Source organism: Mauremys mutica, chromosome 8 (assembly GCF_020497125.1).
Source record: "Mauremys mutica isolate MM-2020 ecotype Southern chromosome 8, ASM2049712v1, whole genome shotgun sequence".
Lineage (NCBI taxonomy): Eukaryota > Metazoa > Chordata > Testudines > Geoemydidae > Mauremys > Mauremys mutica.
Window position 1 is genome coordinate 48,388,482 of NC_059079.1, and position 23,988 is coordinate 48,412,469.

The 23,988-nt window shown below is 41.9% G+C and overlaps 1 protein-coding gene across 2 annotated transcripts in view; it reads right to left on the bottom strand.

Moving 5' to 3' along the window:
• CDC73 (cell division cycle 73) overlaps window positions 1-23,988 on the bottom strand; it is a 180,990-nt gene that overhangs the window by 104,601 nt on the left and 52,401 nt on the right. For both annotated transcript variants that reach the window (XM_045026657.1, XM_045026656.1), the window contains exon 10: window positions 23,093-23,157. In XM_045026657.1, the coding sequence (XP_044882592.1) occupies window positions 23,093-23,157 (65 nt within the window). The remainder of the gene's footprint in view (window positions 1-23,092; window positions 23,158-23,988) is intronic.

Sequence of the window (23,988 nt, forward strand, 5' to 3'; positions counted from 1 at the left end):
TCCTTTGTCTAAAAAAATCTGTTACCTTCTTAAAGAAGGAGACCAGGTTGGTTTGGCACGATCTACCTTTTGTAAAACCATGTTGCATTTTGTCCCAATTACCATTGATGTCCTTAACTACTTTCTCCTTCACATTTTTTTCCAAGACCTTGAATACTACAGATGTCAAACTAACAGGCCTATAGTTACCCGGATCACTTTTTTTGCCTTTCTTAAAAATAGCAATTCTCCAGTCATACAGTACAACCCCTGAGTTTACTGATTCATTAAAAATTCTTGCTAATGGGCTTGCAATTTCACGTGCCAGCTCCTTTAGTATTCTTGGATGAAGATTATCTGGGACCCCCAATTTCGTCCCATTAAGCTGTTTGAGTTTGGCTTCTACCTCGGATGTGGTAACATCTACCTCCATATCCTCATTCCCATTTGTCATCCTACCATTATCCCTAAGCTCCTCATTAGCCTCATTAAAGACTGAGGCAAAGTATTTGTTTAGATATTGGGCCATGCCTAGATTATCCTTAACCTCCACTCCATCCTCATTGTTTAGCGGTCCCACTTCTTTCTTTGTTTTCTTCTTATTTATATGGTTATAGAACCTTTTACTATTGATTTTAATTCCCTTTGTAAGGGAAAACTCTACATGGCTTTTGGCCTCTCTCACTTTATCCCTACATGTTCTGACCTCAATAAGGTAGCATTCCTTGATAATGCCTCCCATCTTCCACTTCTTGCAGGCTTTCTGCTTTTTCTTAATCACCTCTCTCAGATGCTTGCTCATCCAGCTTAGTCTACAACTCCTGTCTATGATTTTTTTCCCCCTTTCTTGGGATGCAGGCTTCTGATAGTTTCTCCAACTTTGACTTGAAGTAATTCCAGGTCTCCTCCACCTTTAGATCCACAAGTTCTTCAGTCCAATCCACTTCCCTAATTTCCTTAATTCTTTAAAGTTAGCCCTTTTGAAATCAAAAACCCTAGTCCCAGATCTATTTTTGTTTATCCTTCCATCTACTTTGAACTGAATTAGCTCATGATCACTCGAACCAAGGTTGTCCCCTACAACCATTTCTTCTATGAGGTCCTCACTACTCACCAAAACCAAATCTAAAATGGCTTCCCCTCTTGTTGGTTCAGCAGCTACTTGGTGAAGGAATCGATCAGCTATCGCATCCAGAAAGATCTGAGCCCTATTATTATTACTAGCACTTGTCCTCCAGTCTATATCTGGAAAGTTAGTCTCCCATGATCACACAACTCCCATTAGTGTTTACTTCATTAAAAACATGAAAGAGGTCTCTATCCATATTCAAATCGGATTCCGGCGGTCTGTATCACACCCCAAGCACTATCTCAGGGGAGACTCTAGTAGCTTTCTTTCCCAATGTGATTTTTACCCAGACAGACTCTGTCTTATCCATTCCATCACTTATTTCTGTCTACCTCATCGTTGATATACAATGCTACTCCACCACCTTTGCCTTTATTTCTGTCTTTCCTAAACGGCACATAGCCTTCAATACCTGTACTCCAGTCATGACTACTATTCCACCACATTTCTGTTATCCCTATATCATCGGGTTTTACTTCCTGCACCAGTAGCTCTAGTTCCTCCATTTTGTTATCTAGGCTCCGCGCATTAGTGTACAAACATCTTAATTTTTGCCATTTGGCTTCACTGACATTCTTTACCTGATTAGGCACAGACATTCTACTACCAGTATCACCTATTAGACTGGTATCTACACTACCCATCAACAAGTTAAGTATCTGCTCCTGTTAACACTTTTCAAAATGTCAGACTAGATTACAAATCGGTATGATGCCTTGGTTCATAAAACCACTAAATCCCCCAGCTCTTCTTTTAGAAAACAGCTCTTCTTGAGAAAATGCCAAGTGCTCCCATGCCTAAGTATGCTTCAGGCTTCAAACAACGAAAACTCTGACCACACACACACACACACACACACACACACAGACGCTTTGCTAATAAAATGCTGAATACCTCTGCACACAGGAAAACACATTTTGCTGAACTGTTTTAATTAAATATTTCATATGTGCTGCATTTGAGGAAGTGGGGTTGTAAGAAACATTTGAGAGAGAGAGAGATTCTATGCCCCTTGTATGATTTCCAGGCAGCACACATTGCCTCCAATATAGACGTGAACTTTGGTATATGAAATGAGCCTCAGCATTAACAGCCACTGTAACTACAGTTCACAGGCAGTATAGCATAGTAAACCAAGACAGAACCACTGGGGAAATAGCCATCTGAAAGTCACTCTAAAATTTTATGTCAACTGTTAGTACTTCCATTTAATGCAAATTCCAGTCTTCTTACAGGCATCCCTCTAAAGTCCACTAGACACTGATTTTTGAAGACAGAAAAATTCAACTCAATTAGCTAACCCTGTGGAAAAACTAATTTACGCCTGTATCATCTTTGAATAATGTAAAGCATGTGTGTTCTTATAAATTGTTCTTTTATGTACAAGAAGGTAGCATTTTTATGTTCCAATAATTTAATGGAACAAGGATATAGTTCAGAAGTGCTCTTAACATTACTTAATTCAGACACCAAACTGTAAGTCAGGGGTTCTCAAACATCAATGAACCATAATCCCCCTTCTGACAATGAAGTTACTACATGACCCATCTGGAGGGGTGGGGAGGTTGGGGGTTGGTGCCCGAGCCCTGAGTGGGATAAAAGGGAACTGCAGGCCAAGCCCTGAAAAGCTTGGGTGGGCAGGAAAGGAGGTTGTAGCCCAAGCCCCATTGCACTAGATGTGGGTGGAGCTCAGGCTTCAGCTTCAGCCCTGGGTTCCAGCAAGTATGCTGGCCCTGGCAACTCCGTTAAAATGGAGTCGTGACCCACTTTGGCGTCCCAACTCACAGTTTGAAAACCACTATGAGTCAATATCAAATATACAACTGATGGGACAACTAACACACCTGGTGCTGAAAAAGCAAATTCTAAAGCCTATTTTGTAAACACATGGATACATATAAAATTTAAAGTTGCTCTTGAAATAATAGATACATCTAATAGTAAATATCCTCTAATAATTCTACATTAATGTCAACAGGACTTCTCAGTATTTTTTAAGGAGATAGATTTTAAAGTGTATACAAAAGATACATTTTACTATTTCACCACATCCAAAAATCACAAAAGAAATTAAAAAAAGCTTCTGCTATTTTAGAAGTTTATCTATTAAATATTCAGAGTTTAAAAGTTGCCTCTTTTCTTCCCTGCCTTCTCAAAATATGATCACGGATTGATAATTACAGGAGTGTGGTCACAAATCTATGAAAGCATAATTCAATATTGGTGCTCTCAATCACAAAAGATAAGACTTATGTCATCTGTTCAAGTTTAAAAGACACAAAAGTTTCCATCTATTTTTAACGTTTTGACTTTTCAGTAATGGGTGAATCACTTTTCTTCCTTTCACAGACAATCTGCTTTCTACATCCAATAAGATGTGATTTTCTGTCTAGTCAACTGTGAAGATTGATGTTGCAAACAAACCTGTTATGTCCAACTTTCATTAACGTTAGTAACTAAAATCAAGGTAAGGAAATGAGAGCTCAATTAAAAATTGCAGAATTTAAATCTGAGTAAAGAATAAGTATTGTCATATTCATTATCCACATACCAGATGGGACTACCATCATTTTTTTTTCTTTAAAGCATTACCTCATTTCCTACTCCTACAGCCAAATGACTACAGTGATTTATTGTCTGAATTTCGCACAACTAGAGCAGAATGGAAAAACTAGCAATAAAATATATGATCGCAAGAAACTATTTCTTCCCTATCTTTCCTTCTATTCATTCAAAAAAAAAAAACCTGTGCACACTTAGTAATTATAGAAAGTGTATATTGTGACAAGATGGCTGATGTTGGTCTGGTGGGTCCCGTGCTTTTCTTGGAGGGGGGCTAAGATGCCACTCCCTGCCCCTGGCACCGAGGGCCCCGATAGTGGCCCGGGAAGGTGGTAGAGGAGGGAAGCAGGGGAGAGGTTTGGGTTTGCTCCTCACTCTGAGCCCCAGTCCCGCTCAACCCCTGTGAGTTTCTTACCCTCTTCTCCCTTGGGTGGGGTTACCCTCAGTCCTTAGATACTGGGGGAGGGAGTCTCCCTGTCCTGCTGGGGCAGGGTCTCCCTTACTTCAGTTCTCTGGTCTTTCAAGTCTCACAACACACCTCCAAGCTCCAGTCCTCTCTCCTTCCTCCCACACCGTCAGCCTAAAACAGGGGGTTTCATAAGGCTCCTGCCATGGCCTTAATTGACTACAGGTGCTCCAATTAACCTGCAGCAACCGTCCTTAGATTACAGGAAACCACGCATTAATTAGCCTAGGACTTGTATATCGACTACTTGTATATCTACCACTGCTCCCTGGCTCTCCTGTCAGTGTAACTATGTCACTTGGGGCATGGAAAATCCACACCCCAGAGTGACACAGTCAAACTGACCCAACTCCTAGTTGGAGCTATGTTGATTGGAAGGCTTGTCTCGTCGACATACCAACCGCCTTTGAGGGAGCTGGAGTACCTACCACAACAGTGTAAACAAGCCCAAAGGCATATGAACACACCCATAAACAAAATATACACACACATTGCATATACACAAGGCTTTGTACCACTGAGAACCAACAGGGTCCAAGACTCATTCTAGAGTGAGAGAGATGGTTGCATTGCATTTGCTGCACCATTGAGAATGCATTGAGATTTGCACTTAAAGAATAAATAATATAATACATCCTCTACAGAGAATTTTCAAGTACATCTTAATTAGCTTATGAATTGAGCACATTTTAAAGTAACTGCTTCTTGAATTTTGGTAAGTCTAATTCTTTCAGTACCCTTCCAACAAAGAAATTCATTACGTTTTAGAGCTGAAAACTAACTCAATTAAAGACATTTGCAAAACCCGAGGCCTTTTCAGTGGGATTTTAGCCACCAAAATAGCTGTGCCAATGCAAACTCGTAAGCTAGAAACCATTTATACTGGTGCAGTGCAACTTGCACATGTGCAGCTTACCTCAGTTTCAAACTGAGATAAATTGTACCAGTATAAATAGCAGCTTCACTAGTAGCTGAAGTCCCAATGCAGACAACGCCTAACACATGGGCTGTATCTCCAATTCATTATGTGCATATTTTTAATGAATACTAGTGGTCAACAATTTCTACTAATGTGTTATATGTGGTGCAATTTTTTTTGCCAAATATATTTTACAATTAACATCAATGATTGTCAAATTTTTGGTCTTGGTGTTTTTGGGGTTTTTTTTGGTATTTTTAAATAGAGAATGGGATCCACATGATATTTCTATATTTCTCCACAAGTCGGAGCTCAGCCAGGGCTGTACCAGCATACACAAGAGGAACAACACTAAAAGAAAAATCTATTGAGAAAAACCTGTAAAGAAATTGATATACAGACTCAGACTAAATATATAGAAAAAGCCTGTTTAGAAAATCCATCTAATGAAGCACTATCAGAGTAAAATGATTATAAAACCAATGGTGAGCTGGAGCTGGTTAGTGGGAACCGGTTATGAAATTTAGACGCCGGTTTAGAACCGGTTGTCCCACGCTGGCTTCTAAATTTAACAACCGGTAAGTTGAAGTGACCCAGGAGCGTAGCTAGGGGGGGCCGCTGGGGGAGCACATTATCCAGAAGTGGCACCTTAGGTGCCAACCCCCATGGGTGCTCCAGCTCCCCGCTCCGCCCCCAGCTCACCTCCACTCCGCCTCCTCCCCTAAATCCTCCGCCTCCTCCTCTGAATGCTCCGCCTTGCTTCTCTCCCTCCTCCACACTTCCTGCAAATCAGCTGTTCATGCCCATGCCGCAGCAGGTAACTAGGGGTGGGGGGCCACACAGGGGAACCACTCCCCGCCCCAGCTCACCTCCGCGGGCCTGAGCGTGAAGCCGCCGCTTGCTTCTCAGCCCTCCCAGGCTTCCCGCACGAAGAGCTGATTTGCGGGAAGGGGGCGGGGAGGGGCTGCAAGCTCAGCCTGACCCAGTGCTCCAGGCGCTGCGCATCAGCGGTGTGGTCCAGCTCCAGCTGAGTGGCGCGGCTGTAGCACCACCAGCCACCTCCAGGCAGCGCGGTAAGGGGGCAGGGAGCTGGAGGATGGGGGGCTGATTGGGCAGGGAGGTTTGGAGGGGTGGTTGGGGTGGGAGGGGTGGATAGGGGTCAAGGAGGTCAGAGGGCGGGGAAAAGAGAGGTTGAATGTGGGCAAGGGGCTTGGGGGAACAGTCAGGAAGGGGAGGGGGGTTGGATGGGGTGGTGGGAGGCAATCAGGGGCAGAGGTTCCAGGGGCAATCAGGGGACAGGGAGAAGGGGTGGTTGGATGGGGCACGGGTCACAGGGGGCCATCAGAAATGAGAGGAGGGGTTGGATGGGACGGCAGGAGGCGGACAGGGAAGGGGGTGGATGGGGCAGGGATCCCAGGGGGGCGTCAAGGAACATGGGGAGGTGAATGGGGCAGGAATCCCAGGGGGCGGGGGCAGGCCACGACCCCCTTTTGGGGGTGAGGAGGGAACCAGTTGTTAAGACTTTGGCAGCTCATCACTGTATAAAACAAAATACAACCTACAGTAACAAGCCTAAGTTTACACTAATGTAAAACAAATTCACTATGGACTGAGCAGTAAAGCGAGTAAAACTGTGGAAAACAGAAGAAGGAAGAAAAGACAAACATCATACTGTTCAAAAGAGAAAACAGGAGCTTTAAAAGCAACTCAGAAATCTTTAATCTTCATTCTACAAAAAAAAATTACAGAACATTTTTGGAGGAGAGCAGGCCATCCAGAGACAATATTTTGGGAATGTAAATGGCTCCAACCCTCTTTAGGTTGGCCATTGAAACACCATCCAGCCACTTACGGACGCGAGAGAACACACTTTGTTTCCCTTTCCTCCAAATTCAATTCAGACAACAGATAACGGCTTTGAATTTGACTAAAGTTAAAGAAAAATAATTTTCCATCAACGAAAAAAAAATCTGCTGCATTTGCCACGGAATACTAGTAACAAACCCCTTTTTTAAAGATTTAAATTACTAATGGGAGAAAGCAGTAAGTGTTCTACATCTGGGCAACTCTAATTGAGAACACAGCAAGCTCTGTCAGCCAAGCACAAGAGTCAGTAGTTATGTTTTCTTACAAAACTTAACAGTATATTACTGAAATAAAAGTGTGACTGTTTAGACATTTGGCATATGATGTAGGATTATCAATGCATCTGCATACAGAGAACACATTTCAATATGGGATATATATGAGTTTGCTTAATGATGAAGTGGAATTTTGAAACAAGATGCAGAAAGCATTCAAAAGTATATGTGAAGAAATCATGAAGTGTTAAGTACAAGTAAAATAAAACAGTGTTAATTCGTTGAAGTCTCAACATAATCTTACATATATTTTCTTAAATATATACAGAGCCATAACTGAGAAGGCCTTCACAAACATTTGTACACTAACAACCTCTGTTTAATAAGGCTAAGAAATTCTTGACTTAATCATTTGGAATACAAGATGAGTATCAACTATTTCTATTACCTGATGCATTTACACTTGATATAAACAAACAGCAAACAGTTTTCTGGATCTTGTGCACCATTTCCATTTAAGAAACAAATATATTTTACAACCTATTAAGATGTATTCTCAGCATGCAATTTTTTTTAATTACACGCGTTATAATGACCATATGAAATTACTATTCATATGTGAATTAATTTAACATTGAAGTTAAGGGCAGGTAGCCTTAAAGAGAAAGTAAAATAAGACCCCAAACAAGATCCTATCAAATGAAAAAAAAAGACAGGAGTCTGCTGAAATGAAAGATCATATCCAAAATTCAGCTTAGGGCACCTTCTGACCTTACACTGGCCTGACTGCATTTCTGTTAGACAGTGCAGATACACACTCATGAAATCTGGCCTTGATAAATCCTTCTTACGTACCAAAATCATAGTGGGACAAGATTTCTGAAGGGGCTTTCCTTTCATGCAATTTGCATCTATTAACTTGTTCTATTTTGAATTACAGGTACTCGAGTATTGTGCCTGTAAACCCAATGGAGGAAGTTAATTGTGCAAGTATTCTCATTTGCAGGTTTAAATTTTGAAGGTGAAATATGTAAGAACTGGAAGAAATTCTTGGAAAAGACCAGTCTTTTAAGCAGGCTGAAAATAAGGTAATACGCTGAATAAGTTTGAGATTTATTGTTATCTATCATTTTTACTGCTTTAATACACGTGATCTTCTGTAAGTCTTTCTGTCCAAGTCTAGACACAGTTGGATTTTTTTTTCCAGGCAGTAAAGCATACAGTGAGATTTTCAGGATCTGAAATTCTTTAAGTTATACTGTACTGTAACAGTATGTAACACCACACTAAATTACAAGGTAATTTATATGCCTACATGAGGTAACTATATATATTATCAGCAGTTAGTTAAATTAACTAGAACACAAGCAATAGAATATTAGGAACAAAGTGTATTATAAAGCACATTTTGCCCAGAAGTATTCCACTGAGTTTTATAAATAAAAATAGAAACAGAACATGTTAACTCATTTTTTTAAGACATAACTAGACTGCCAACACTAATGCTGCAATTTGTTTGCCCAACAGCCAATAGCTCCCCAATGTTAACTAGCAAACAGGATTAAAATGAACTGAAATGCAGTGCACGCTCCAGATTCCTTGCTCTAGAATATACAGGGAGGGAGACTTGTGTTTAAAAGAAAGAATAAAAAATAGTAATTAAGTATGGATCAAAATTAAAAAATAATAAAATTACTTTGATAGTTATCTTAGTAAGTAGTGGTTTCTAGGAATGTTCTTATAGTTTAAAAGTCCTCCACAGCACATATCACTAACGCTTGTCAGCCATACTGAAGTTCCCCTCAGATCAGTCATTTTACATGAATGTTAAAGAGTATTTGTATCTTATGAATAGGGCGGTACCAAATTCATGGTCCATTTTGGTCAATTTCATGGTACTGCCACCCTTACTTCTGTGCAGCTGCTAGCTACGGTGCGGCCTCTAGAGCTGGGCATCCAGAGAGCAGCGGCTGCTGGCCAGGCACCCAGCTCTAAAGGCAACACCTCTGCCAGGAGTAGCACAGAAGCAAGGGTGGTATTGTCACCCTCACTTCTGCTGGCTACTGGTAGGGGTGCAGAAGTAAAAGTGGCAATACCACATCATGCCACCCTTACTTCTGCACTGCTGCTGGCGGTGATGCTGCCTTTAGAGCTGGGCACCTGGCATGAAATGGGGAGGGGAGCATATCCTGAAACAAATGAGTTTCAAGTAATAATAAGATGAGAGAATGAGATATTTCAGTATGTAACTGAGTTCTGACCATGATACACTTACTGTTTTGTAAAACAAAACCATCTTGTCTATTCTACTCATGTTAAAACAGAACAGTTACCCACACGGTAACAAACCACTCCATAAGAGCCAGAGAGAAGGCTCTTCACAGCTTCTGGGAGCAGATACTCCATTTTGCACACTTCCCCTTCAACATTACTGGTTCTTCACAAGACCAGCGCTTCAGAAGCCTTCGCAAGTTCAAGCTATAAAACATATCTTTGCTAGTATGGCATTTTTAGTCTTTGACACACAATCCCAGGGGTGAGCAACAGGTCCAACCATCTCCACCATCAAACTGACTCACTTAGCAGTTGCCCTACATTTACTATCATCATCATCTTACCAAAAAGTCACCTAGTTTTGTCCTCCTAATCTTTGCCCTCACTTTCTTATATGTCCTCTGTCCAGACATCCCTCCCTCCAATCTACCCTCCTGACTCCCTCACTTCTATCACTACAATTCCTTTCCCATTTAAATGATTTTGAGCTGTCACATTGTGCCAATTGCTGGTTTATGTAACCACAACATCCACACCACACTGTTACCCTCTAATTCCCTCCTACTGTTTGCTACACTTGTATCTTGTCTTGAATTAGATTTATAAAAGTCCTCAGGGCAGGGACTGTGGGTATGTTTACACTGGAGTTGGAAGTGTAATTTCCAAGTCTGGTAAACATAACTGTGCTAGCTCCAATCTACCTGGAAAACAGCAGTGCAGTCCCAGCAGCGCAAGCAGTGGGACAGGCTAGCCACGCCAACTATATAGGGATTCATATGGGATAGTACTTAGGGTAGCAAGCCCATTCCACTGCTCATGTCATTGCAGCTACATTACTATTTTTAGCATGCTAGCTGAATCAGAGCTAGTGCAGGTATATCTACCCTAGCTCAAAATTATATTTCAAGCTACAGTCTAGACATGCTCTGTGTCTTCCTATAGGTTGGTTTAGTAGCTAGCATACTAGGGCTGAGTTTCACTGAAGCCCATTGATACTACTGCTAGATAATTTTAAAAACCACAACAATATGGGTAATTACCTCCAATTTGTTAAAGCAATTCATAGAACTGCCATGTGAATACTTCAACTAATATACTGTAAGCAATAGGGCCATGTGTACTACTTAGAAATAAATTACTGATTTCATGGGTTTCCCATAGAAAATGTTAAACATTTCACAGTGAGGACTGTTGGGCAGGGATAAGAAAGATGCTACAAATATGCTCACATCTAAGTTTTCTGAAACTGTAAATCATAAAAGCTACATATTGTATCTGAACAGAAAATTTAGAATGAATCAGTACACTACATGATAGCCAAGCTCTTCTTTCCCTGTCTTTTCTGTTAGATATTTGAATCTCTGACAAGAACCTGCCATATGAAGACCGAACTATTATATATTCTGAAGGAGGAAAGGTAATTTGTAGGAGAAAATACATTGACAAGAAGGTTTACCGGTTAAGCCATATGAAATACATGTGATTCAACTACATACAAATTAAAAATAACTAAACTTCTGTAGCTCAAGTTCAACTGATACGCTAAACGAATAATGTTTTACATACATCACCCTATATATTAACATTTCTACAAGATGTTACATAACTATTTGGGGTCGGAGTAAAATCTGATAATCAACCAGCACTGAAATTTTGCAAAATAACCTTCTGAAAATCTTCCCAGTATATTTTTCTATTCTTTGGAAAACCAAAGCTATTGTGCCTTTCTTTATGAGAAAAAAGATAATTCTACATCACACACATTATGTAGTCATCTGATACCTGTTACAGTTTCAAGGTAACTGCACCAATATGCCCCTCCATCCTCCCTCGAGGGCACACAATTAAAGGTCGCTGGTTCCCAGCCATCACCTCATGAAACGAGATCTGCACCTCTCTCCCTCCTGATTTTGATTTTCCAGGCTGCACAGTACCCTGCCTAGACTATGATACTCCCACAGCTCAACTGCCTAAACAGACCAGCATCTGTGCTTTGCTTTCTCTCCAAAGGAGATGAATAGCGTATTGCCTGCAATTATAATATATGAGACAGCGTTTTGTAAGCAAGCACACTTATTTTTAAGGTGAAAGCATTACAGAGAAAACATTAAAAACCATAAAAGAACCTACGTGCATGTTAAAAGGCTTACCAGAGGTCAACCCTGATTCCAACAAAGGCTCTAGTAGGTTTCAGTCCTTCAAAAACAAACAAACATGTCTTTTCCCCGTGGCTACAGGTTCATAACTGTCTGATTCAGAACAATAATTACGGCTGGACAGATAAGCTGTTTATACAGCTCAGGCCTTTATTCTCCAGTCTCTTGGAAAAGGTAATCAGCAAAGACCCATGGCCAGGATGTAGTTTCAAAAGGCAGAATTTTTGCATAACTAGAGGCGTGTATGTGTAAGGGAATTTGCATTAATCTCCCCCCTAGGCACTCCTCAAGAAATCCACTTAACACTTATGTGCCAAAAGTCCATTCTCAATTTAGTCACATTTTCAATATAGTCCTTTGAATTTCCAAGTCTCACATCATTTCTCCCCACTAGAGAAGTTACATGTAATCCCAGCCAGCAACAGTACATAAACTTGGCATTTACTATAACGGACCCCAAACATACTTAAATTCAATAAGGTCTTGCAAGGATATGCAGGAAATTGCCATATCTGTCAACACCCACTTTGGGCTAGTGGAGATCTGCAAATTCCTATAACAATTATCTCAAAATAAAATGCATCCCTTTTTGAGGAACAAAACAAACAACACTATTGTGTGTAGTGCACTGGCACCAAGTCAAAACAGTAGCCTAACACAACATGCCTTGCCACATCTGTACATGATTTGAAAGCTATCCTACATGAAAATTTGTGGACTGCATTATTCAACTTTTAACTCTGACTTTCTTCAAAGTAACACCCACATATGCTGCTGCTTCATCTTATTAAATAACTTAAAAACACAATTGCCTGTTTGAGTGCATTCTAGCTAAAAGAAAACTTGTTCATTTAATCCGACAGCCACAGAACCATAACACTATTTCAAATTACCTAGTCTTGGGAAAGCTAAAAATACTATGAGAACGATGAAAAACTGCAGGATTTTATGACAGAATTTGAATTTACTGAAGGTAGTTGCATCTAACTTTAAAAAAATTATTCTGGTTAACAAGAACATTATGGCTGTCATGGGAAACATTTGAAAAGCTGGGTCAAGAAGAAAAAGGTTAGGAGCTTGATGAGTCCCAGGGAAGAGTAAAACTGTCTGTCCAATACTGTGGCTATTTACTCTGAAGATTAAGATCCCATCGCATGGGGTGCTTTCACATGATTCTGATAAAACCTGAGAACGGTTAAGTCCGTTGGACACTTCTATTTACTCTCATAAGCATTTTGAGGCGGAGACTGTATTTTCATTTATAGCAAGGGTGGGCAAACTACGGCCCGTGGGCCAGCTCCAGCTTGCGAGCTGGGGAGTGGGGCCTGGAGCTTTCCCCACTCCGGTGCTCCAGCTGGGGCGCTGGGGCGGAAGGGAGAGGGCAAACCACGCAGCTTGGGTCGGGGCCACAGCACGCGTTTTCTGGAAGCCGCGGCATGGACCCGCTCCGGCTCCTACTTGCTCCAATGGCCCCTTCCGGCACTCCAATGGGGGCTGCTGGGGTGGTGCCTGCGGATGGGGCAATATGCAGAGCCACCTGGCCGAGCTTCCGTGTAGGAGCCAGAGAAGGGACATGTCACTGCTTCCGGGAGATGCTTGAGGTAAGCACCACTCGAAGCCTGCACTCCTGAGCCTCTCCCCATGCCCCAACCCCCTGCACCAGCCCTGATCCCCCTGTTGCTCTCCAAACCCCGTCATTCCCAGCCTGGAGCACCCTCCTGCACCCCAAACCTCTTATCCCCAGCCCCACCCCACAGCTCGCACTCCCAACCAGAGCCCTCACCCTCTCCCGTACACCAACCCCATTTTTGTGAGCATTCATGGCCTGCTATACAATTTCTATTCCCCGACGTGGCCCTCAGGCCAAAAAGTTGGTCCACCCCTGATTTATAGAAACAAAAAATGTTACAATATATTACTTATTGTGAATTGATGGTTCACATGCCAGAATATAAAAATGGTCTGCTATAGTTTTCTGGTCAGTTTTCTCTTCTGAGTTATATAGAAGCAGTTAGTTTAGGTTTACATTTGAAAGGTAACATTTTCCTAGATAGGCAAATATACAATCCCCAGCTTCACCCAATGCCTTGTCCTGTAACCTTGAGCAAGACCCTATTTGCCCTCCTACTCTGTGTCTGACTTTTCTATTTAGACTGCTATTTATACAAGGCTTGCCTTATACATTTTTGCGCTAGGCATTTCATCCAAGTCGGAAGTAGTGCCAAAAGAACTTTGTTGTACCTTTTCTATTCTCCGCTTTGGAGTTAAGTCATCTGGTGCATAAAATAGTATATAAAGAAATTTAAAGAAAAAGAATTTTCACTAGGCTATGTTTTCATTTTAAAAAAAGATACCCAAAACCTATATTATGGGCCTGACCTATATAACCATGCACCTTTAAATACCAGTCAGCCACCTCAATGATTGTTTTTTCCTGTTTCTATGGTTAAACTTGACTAATGCAGGACTAAAAATGCTACAGTTACAAAACACATTACCATTATGTCCACACCGGGTAATTTACAGAACACAGTTCACCACACACAAGAGACACTGGACTGAGGTTATACTTGTACAGAGAACAATGACCAGTTTGTTACGTAAAGATCGCAAGCCAACTGTGCTTAATTTCAGTGAGAAGACAGCAAAACATCTATTGTTTAATGGCCCATTCTTTCAGTCTCCCTCCCCCATCGTCGCAACCCATTTTATAATATAAAAATCTTGTGTAACCCACACGCAAATAGTTTTGTAAGTGGCTATTCCTTTTCTAGTGTTAAACACTAACTTCAGTGGTGGATTTAGTGTTAGTCAGGCCCTGTGTGCAGCTTCATTTTCAGGGTCCCCCCCCCCCTTGAGATCCAGCCAAGAAAAAGAACATTCTCTTATCTCACTCCCCATCCCCATTGTTTTTCCATTCTTTTTTTCCTTCATCCTGCTCCTATATTATAAGTAATGGGAAGTAAATGAAAATAAAGTGAGGTACCTTGATTGGGGCAGGGGGTTGGGGTGCAGGAGGGAGTGCGGGGGGCAGGCTCTGGGAGGAAGCTTAGGTGCTGGGTGCAGGCTCTAGGCTGGGATAGGTGGTTGGAGTGTGAGCTCTGGGGGGAAGTTTGGGTGCTGGCTGCGGGCTCTAGGCTGGGGTCTGGGCTCTGGGAGGAAGTTTGGGTGTGGGGTGCAGGCTCTGGGCTGGGGGCAGGGGTGTGGGAGCTGGGTGGTGCTTACCTCAGGCAGTGTGGCTCCCAAAGTGACCGGCACACACACCCCTCCAGCAGCTGCTCCTAGGCTGAGGGGGAGTGGGTCTCCACATGCTGCTGCCCACAGGCACCGCCCCCGCAGCTTCCATTGGCCACAGTTCCTGGCCAATGGGAGCTGCAGAGTCAGCGTTCAGGGCAGGGGCACCGAGCATTGAAACCCCCATTCCCTCACAGGGGCCACAGGGACATGCTGGCCGCTTCCAGGAGCAAAGCAGCACAGAGGAAGGGAGGCAGAGCAGGCAGGGAGCCGCATTAGCCCTGCTGCTGGCACATCTCTGCATGCCCCTTGAGGGAAGGGAGGTAGTGGGTCTCTGCGCACTGCCTTGGATGGGGGAAGTGCGTGGAGCCACCTCCTGCCCCCGCCAGGGGCGCGCAGAGACGTGCCAGCAGTCGGCTGCTTCCGGGAGCAACATGGGGCCACTGGCCACGACATGCAGCCAGCCTGCCTGAGCCCTGTTGCACTGCCGACCAGGACTCGGGGACAGGTTGTCAGATATTTGTCCTGTATTTTGAAAGACCCCCTGTCACTGGGGGCCCCGTGCCACCGCATGTTTGTTTCATGGTAAATCTGCTCCTGACTAACTTTAAAAGAAATCTGAGGAAGATGCTACAATTTACCCATTTATTTGAAACAGGTAAAAATAATATTATACCAAACATAAAATCCCACCAAATGCTTCTCTCACACAGTTTTAAAGTGTGAGAGAAGCAAGCAGCTAATGGGTTAATTTACCTACAGTCAATCCACTCACATGCAGGAGATCTTGCACAGGGCACAATTCTAATTTTAAAACTAACATTTTAAAAAAAGCTTGTATTGTCCTCTGGGTTGAAGCTAACAATTTTATAAAAAATTGATGAGGATGGATTTGTATCCTTTTGATTATATTTCTGAAAATCCTGTATAATTGTTTGTTTTACACTGCTGGGGAGCACAACAACTTGCCTTTTTGATAGGCAGCAACAGCATGAGCGCTTGCATCATGCTGGGTGGCCTCTTCAGGGGAGCAATGCCTGAAAGCAGTAGTTTTAATTTAATTTTTAAAATCACATATGCAATGAACATTAAATCACACATATTTACCTTTTTACACCACTACAGTCCTAAATCCTACTGATGGAAATACTTCATTTCAGACATGCATTTAATCTCCGTTTTGGTACCGAGATGCATTGTGTTCTTTTATTTCCTCTGAGTACACCTCTACCCCGATACAACACTGTCCTCGGGAGCCAAAAAAATCTTACTGCGTTATACGTGAAACCACATTATATTTAACTTGCTCTGATCCGCTGGAGTGCACAGCCCCGCCCCCCGGAGCGCTGCTTTACCACATTATATCCGAATTCATGTTATATCAGATCGCATTATATCGGGGTAGAGGTGTACTTCCTTTTAATTAATTGACCAGCATCTCATGATTTACTCATGATTTACTCAATTACCCAAATCTTCCATGCAAAGTCTGTACGTGCACATAATGTTGCACCTCTTCCCCAACCTCAATGACCCCCTCACATGCCAGCCTTAGGGAATCCAGTAGCTCCTCTCTTGACCTTCTTTAGCCCATCACATAATAATCCATGAGGGAGACACTGCGATGCTCTACTTATTGGATCTTCAGATAACCTTTGTTAACTGGATTTTGTATAATTGAGATTCTACTATATGACAAAGTTGAGGATTTTTTTTTATTTTCTTGTAGGGAGGGGCATCAAAATCCTTTGATTATTTAAACCTTAACTTAGTCAAGTCTCAGTTCTTGAACATCAAACCGAAACTGATCTAAAAATGCTTCCGAATGTAGTGGAGTTTAGCCAATATTCAGATTCTTCCAAAATAATTGTCAAAAGTACGGTTTACCTATCAGTACATGTTTATCCTAAAGTGATTCCCCCCCCCCCCCCTGTATAGACTGTATAATGTACTAACTTCATTTTGAAAACATTACCCGTGGACCAAAAGCTCTATTTGGGTAACTTTAGTCCTTGACAGATAGTCAAACAAATATCACAACTGGACTTTCAAGTATCACTAAGTGCTAAAAAATCTTTACAAATATGGATATCTTTTACACCAACTATTTTAATCTAGAAAATTGGACGCTAGCCTGTCAGCACTGGAAAAATAATTTTTAAAAGAGATAATTTAGAAGCTTTAAAAAGAAGGCTTCTTTCCTACAAACTAGGATTTCTTAATAAGTGTAGAACATATATATTTGTCTACACTGCAGAGGTTTACATTTTAGTTTGCTATTAGCAAAATAGCCCAAACTGACTAAAACCTAGCTAGCCAACAGGACTTGTGTAAAACCAGCTCAACTGACCACGTGTCTCACATCAAGGACATGTAGACAACTATGATGTTGCCAAATCCATGCCTTCTAGCAGAGGTTCCCAAGGGAGAGGGGTGTTAACAATGGTTGTAGCTGAATATGACCTTCAGTGACAGCCTCCAACACCAGCAGTCAAAATAAACAGATTGTCTATGCTTCACAGGCTATGATTTCCACAGGAAAACGGAAGTATTAAGCCACAGGTCCCTAAAATCTAGGAAAGGCAAAAAATAGAATCTGTTACACCCACTATGAAAATAAACATGCAGGTCTAATCTGCCTGTAGAAAAATTGAAAACCATGTCTCAGACCAGGGGTGGTCAAACTACAGGCTGGGGGCAACATCCGACCCTCCATCTGGTTTAAACCAGCCCTGGAGCTCCTGTTGGGGAGTGGAGTCTGGGGCTCTGCAGCTATGCAACAACCCCGAGGGCTCCTGAGCACCTACAGCCTGCTGGCCATCTTCCAAGGTATTGTGGTGAACGGCGCTCCAGCCAGGGAGCTGGGTCCGAGGCTGCTCCACGTGCACGTGCCAAGGCTCCGGGGAGCAGCAGCATGTCCCCCTTCCGACTCCTATGCTTTGGGACAGCCAGGGGGCTGCGTGCGCTGCCCCCACCCCAAGCACCACCCCTGCAGCTCCCATTGGCTGGGAAATGCGACTAATGGGAGCTGCAGGGGCGATGTCTCAGACGGGGAAGCACGCAGTGCCGCCTGCCCGCACCTCTGCATAGGAGCCGGAGGAGGGACATGCCACTGCTTCCAGGAGCTGCTTCAGGTAAGCGCTGCCCGGAGCCTGCATCCCTGATCCCCTCTCATGCCCCAACTCCCTGCCCTAGCCCTGATTCCTCTCCTGCACCCCAACCCCCTGCGCCAGCCCAGAATCCCCCCCAACCCCGCACCCTGAACTCCTCATTTCTGGACCCACCCCAGAGTCCACACCTCCAGCCAGAGCCCTCACCCCCACCATACCACAACCCCCTGCCCCAGCTCTGATCCCCCTCCTACCAACTGAACTCCTTGGTCACAGCCTGGAGCACCCTCCTACACGCCAAATCCCTCATCCCCAGCCTCACCCCAGAGCCTGCACCTCCAGCCGGAGCCTTCCCCCCTCCCACCTCAGCCCCCTCCCACACCCTGAACTCCTCATTTCTGGTCCCAACCCAGAGCCCTCACCCCCAGCCAAAGTCCACACCCCCTCCTTCACCCCAACCCCCATTTCGTGAGCATTCATGGCCCACCATACAATTTTCATACCAAGATGTGGCCCTGTTTCAGATGGTGGTACTGAAAAGGAGACCCAGTTTAGACCCTTGCCAATCCAGTTAATGGGACTGCTACATTTGAAAGAGAAGGTTATTATTTGATACAGGATTATACAATTTACCAATACACTTATGTGAAGGGAAGGAGAAAAACCAGGACACAGGAGAAGAAAAACATAGTGGCACGGAAGTCAGCTATAGGTAAAAACTTAGGTCACACTGACTAAGCCTCGTCTTTGTCCTGGACAAGTAACTGTTCTTCGTATGTGCATATGGTCAATACAGAGCACGTCCTCATCAAGGCAAAAGCAAAAACCAACTTTATTGTACATGCAAATCACAAGCAACTCTCATTACTCCAATATTCCACGATGAGTCATCAGACAGCTCTTTTGTGCTGACCTTTACAACCATGTCAAGCTGTGATGACAGCTAAGGGCTTCATCTTTTCTGGTTACAGCAATACTATTAGTCCAGAATTCAGTTTCATTATATCTAATGCAATGTAAAGGTCAAACTATTGTTTAGGTTTTCACTAGATGGCACTAGCTTGGCTTTCAGCTGAGCATCCTTCCTTTAACAAGGTCAGAATAAAAAAGCATCAGGTATATTTTGTGTCCATTTTAAACAAGTACGTTTGTACTCTTAATAGTACAAGCTTAAAAATGTGGGGAATTCTTCCTCAGCATTCACCGGGAGAACAAATGCCAGCTATCATCCAACACTGTATACATGAGATAGAGGTAGGACTACCAATATGATCATCTTCCATATTCATGTTTCCACTGACCCTACCCTAATTACCTTGACAGTGAGCATTTCCCATTTTAAAATGAAAAAAAAATAATAATAAAACCAGTACATGAGATTACAGTTTGCAGTGAAACCTATAGGTAGGATGGAAGGTGATATGTTTCTAAGACACAATGAAGGTGCTGTCCAGTTTGCAGTATAAACTGCTGGATAACTAAATATATCATAATGTTAATACCAGTAGTTTATTGGTCCATCAATTTGAACCATCCCAGGAAAATGTGGAGATGTGGCAGGTAAGAAAAAGGATCACTCCTGAAGAAGTTCTGTTACTGTAATCAATTCACCAACAGAAATAATGAACTTCATGGTTTAGCAATAAAAATTCATTACAGAAAGTCAGTTCTTGCCAACTTCCCTACTACAGAAAAGAACTGCCAGCAGCACAGATTTTAGCTGACACTACTTCAAAAAAGCCCACTATTCACAATCTATTTTGTTACAAATTTTGAATTCTAATTGAGCTTCCAACAGCACTTACAAAGCAGCAGTAAAAATGTAGTTTTGTTTATTTGTAGAAAAATGCAAGCATCTAGAGTCTCTCAAATATCAGTTACAATCCAGAGAGCAGTTTCAGTATATTCATACTCGATAGTTTTGAGAGTTTCATATAAATCAATGCAAAGCAGTTACAACAGGAAGATGACAGCAGGTGGGAGACAAACTAAGAAAAACTCAAAATTCATAATAGTAAGAAGCCTATGAGAAAAATGGACAACTGTATATGGATTACAAGCTGCACAGAAAAGGTAGGATTTTAAGCTGCATTTCTAAAATGTCAGAGGTGGGCAAATTACTACAGAGAGCTGGGTTCCACATTATGGCCCAGAAACAACCAGAGATCTGTCAAGTCCTTTATAGTTGTGAGATGAAAATTGCTGGGAACTAATACCAGCGGGGATAGAAAAAGGAAGTGCTGGTATCACAAAGTGGTTCACAGAACAAAAAAAGTTTGAGAATCACTGAAGAGAAGGAACTGAGGAAATTGTATTTGGATGCATCTGCACCATACAAATCAAGGATTGAAGAACAAAAACCATGAGGGGTGTGCCCAACTCACCAATTTAGTACTTGACAAACAGGGGTGGCTCTAGGCATTTTGCCGCCCCAAGCACGGCAAGCAGGCTGCCTTTGGCGGCTTGCCTGCGGGTGGTCCGCCAAAGCCGCAGGACCGGCGGACCCTCCGCAGGCACGCCTGCGGGAGGTCCGCCAAAGCCGCGGGACCAGCGTGCCTGCGGAGGGTCCGCCGCCAAAGGCAGCCTGCCTGCCGCCCTTGCGGCGACCGGCAGAGCGCCCCCCGTGGCTTGCTGCCCCAGGCACGCGCTTGGCGTGCTGATGCCCGGAGCCGCCCCTGTTGATAAATCAAGGTTAGATCATGTAGTCAACAGTGTTCAACACCCAGTTGTGCTCAGAGAATCAACTGGAGGAACAGTCTTCGCAAGGTTGTCAGTGATCTCCTCCATTCCACATATGGAAGCCAGAATAGAAACAAATCAAGGATGCTATGAGTGAAGAGAATCAAGAGAAGCATCTACCTTGCTGCAGTATGCTTTACATCAGATTTCAGCATTTTTCCCAGAAGTGAGGATTGACCAAGTATTCTAATGCATATTTATTATTTTTTCATTCAACTTGTTGGGAGCAAATTACTGCATTATTTTATTTTTTAAATGTGCAGAATATGTTTCAATTCCCTGGCAGTCTGATTTCTTCCAGTACTGTGTGAAAAATAGAAGAAACAGGACTGAAAAGGAAGAGTGAAACTCAAAAGAAGTCACAAACTTGACAGGTTGGTGGTTGTCTGACTATGGGTATTGTTACAATCTCCTTCAAACCATGCCACTCACTTAAATGAAATCAAGCTTGGAGAGAGATGCATATAGTAATATTTCTGCACCACTTAAGTAACAATTATTTCCTCTCCATCCATAACACAAATCCAGGATTCCACCACAACTCTCAGATTCAGCTTTTAAACTAAAGAAAAGTCTGACATTTCTGGTGGAAAATAAGACTCTAAAAGTAACACAGAACTTGATTCTTAGATGGAGTAATTCTAAAATGGCAGATGAGATTTTATTGCTTCACATGACACTATAAAGATCTTCTGTGTAGTCCCATAATAATCCAGTTTCTTAAAATGTTATTATTCCAAAAGGTTCTAGATTATATTAAATAAAGAACCAGTTTTAGTTTCATTAGTTTTTTTTGTTTTGTTTTTGGAAACTGTGAAACTTTTTTCTTCATTGGAAGAGCTTGTAGGGGGAAAAAAAACCAAAGGAATCCAATTTAGCAACTTGTATTCAAGATTTCAGTTCAAAGTGTCTTAAAACTATAGATCCTGTGTTGAATTTATAAAGTGGGATTATCAGGGGGGGGAAAAATGCCTTAAACTTCTGGATGCAGAACTTTGATATGAAGCCATGCAAAGCTATATTTCTAGAGTCACTTTCCTGACTAATTGCAAATTAAGATTTTTATTTTATTTTAATTAACCCTAGTTTAGCTAAAGCTTTGAGCAACATAATAGAAACTTTTTTTTTTTTTTTTAAACAGGACAACAAGAAGGCAACCTGTTTGCCAAGTCACAACATGACGATTTGAAACAGACATTACACCCTGAAAATCTGTGTTTAGTAACCTCGTGCTGCTAGACCCTTCACTGGAGCTAGCCTAACAAGCACCACTGTAACACAAGGCCTTTGATTCAAGCAGCCACATTTCCCCCCATTAATTCTACACACCAATGCATTTTGAATTCATCTAAAAGGCAGGACTTTTGGCACCAAATGGATTCATTACTTAAAATTAAATATTAAAAAATCAACTGGATGCCAGTGTTTTCAGATTGGAGGACAACAATGGCAAAACAGTTTTATTAGACAAAGGAAAAAGTTCAAATAAGAACCAATTAGTTTTGAAACATTTACATTCTAGGCATTATTTTATGTTCAAATTATGAGTGCACAGTAGGCATAGGTGCACAGATTAAGAAAAATGTTTAGGGCTTTCTATTCAACAGATTTACATAGGTATACAGATGGCAAAAGTCTTAATGAGGCCTTTATGTTAGTTTTGTGGCATCCATCCTACTTATAAGCAGATCAAAACAACATTTGTTTGAGAATGTTCAACCAACTTCCATATAAGTAGACAACTTAAGACAAACATAAAATAAAAGTCTGGTTGAGGGTCTCTGCTTTCTCATCTGTATGTATAGCAATCCACATTAAAAAAGATAAATCAATTCATTTGGCACATATGGTCATCAATCTCACCAGGCTAGATGGAGGAAAAAGCTTAAACAAGTACTGCAGAGGTGAATGAACTCTACCATCACTAAATTAAATCCAAACAAAAAGTTGGATGTGAGGCAATATTCCAAGTCCACAGTTCAAAGTTTTGCTGACATGTTACACCACTAACCAACATAGCTATTCTAGCAAAAGCCTTAGGGCAGACACAGACCGACAAAAAAGACCTTTTGCTGGTATAACTCATATCATTTAGAGGAACTAGTATAAGCAATACTGGCAAAAGAATTACTGATATCATCTGCATCTCCAGTAGGAGAGTTTGCCGGTATAGCTATCCTGGCAAACCCTTTCTAATGTAGGCAAAGTATTAGCCACTACCCAGGGTTACGAACAATCTTAAAAAAAAAAAAAAAAAACCTCTTCAATTTATACACAATCAGTGCATTCCCCAGGTTTTAAAAAAATCAGACACTGACTTCTCATTAACGCTGCTAACAAACAAACAACAACCCTGTTGAGAGGCACAGGCAAAGTAAATCTGAAACATTTATATATGCTGTCACTGAGGCATACTACATTTCAGAAATGCTTTTTAACTTACCGTTACAGACTTCAAAGTCATTCCATGGTAGGTTCCCATAGTGTCAATTTTGAAGCCTTCCGTCTCTGTAAAGTAAAAGAGCCTCTTGTAAGTCATTCCACATGCAAGCATCAGAATAAAGCCCATGTTTAAACTGGCAAGATAGGGGAAATTCCTTTCCAGTCACTTTTGGGAGGAAAAATAAAATACTGTACCAACAGGAAGGCAAGTGCTGTACACACACTAACTTTTAACTACATTAATCACAGTCATTATCTTGGTTGGCTCTAAATATGGCCTATGACTGGTTAGGTGAAATCCTGGTCTCATTGAGGTCCCAGGGAGTTTAGCCATAAACTTCAATGGGGGCCAAAAATGCTCTCTATGTTTAACACTGGTTAAAAACATGGATAGTAATCATGGATAGCTCACACAGTGTTTTGCTTTGGGCAGATGACTCCTTTTTCATGTTTGTTTTCCCTGTAACCAGTTTTCCTATAAGCAGTTCACAATACTTTAATGCTACATGGACAACACTCCTCTACCCATGTTGTGTATCCAGTTTGACTGGTCTTCCTTTCTCTCATATCTTTCCAATATTGCAACTGCTCTATATGCTGCTGGTGCTTTTCTAAATATACATCCTCATAACTCATCTGGGTTGGATTAAGATGGGACAGTGGCTCAGAATATGAACTGAGAATAAGAGTTGTGATTGCACTATTTGGCCCTTAAATCTGGTTTTGATATCCTGACATGCATGTTAGCTTTACAACTCAACATATGCAGAATACTCAAAGGAAGCCTGATAGAGAATTTTAAAAACTGGGATTTTAGTACAACAGCAATATAAGGAATATAAATTCACTCAAGCGTGTTCACTTTTAATACAATACAAGTAGTCAATTTTAAACGCC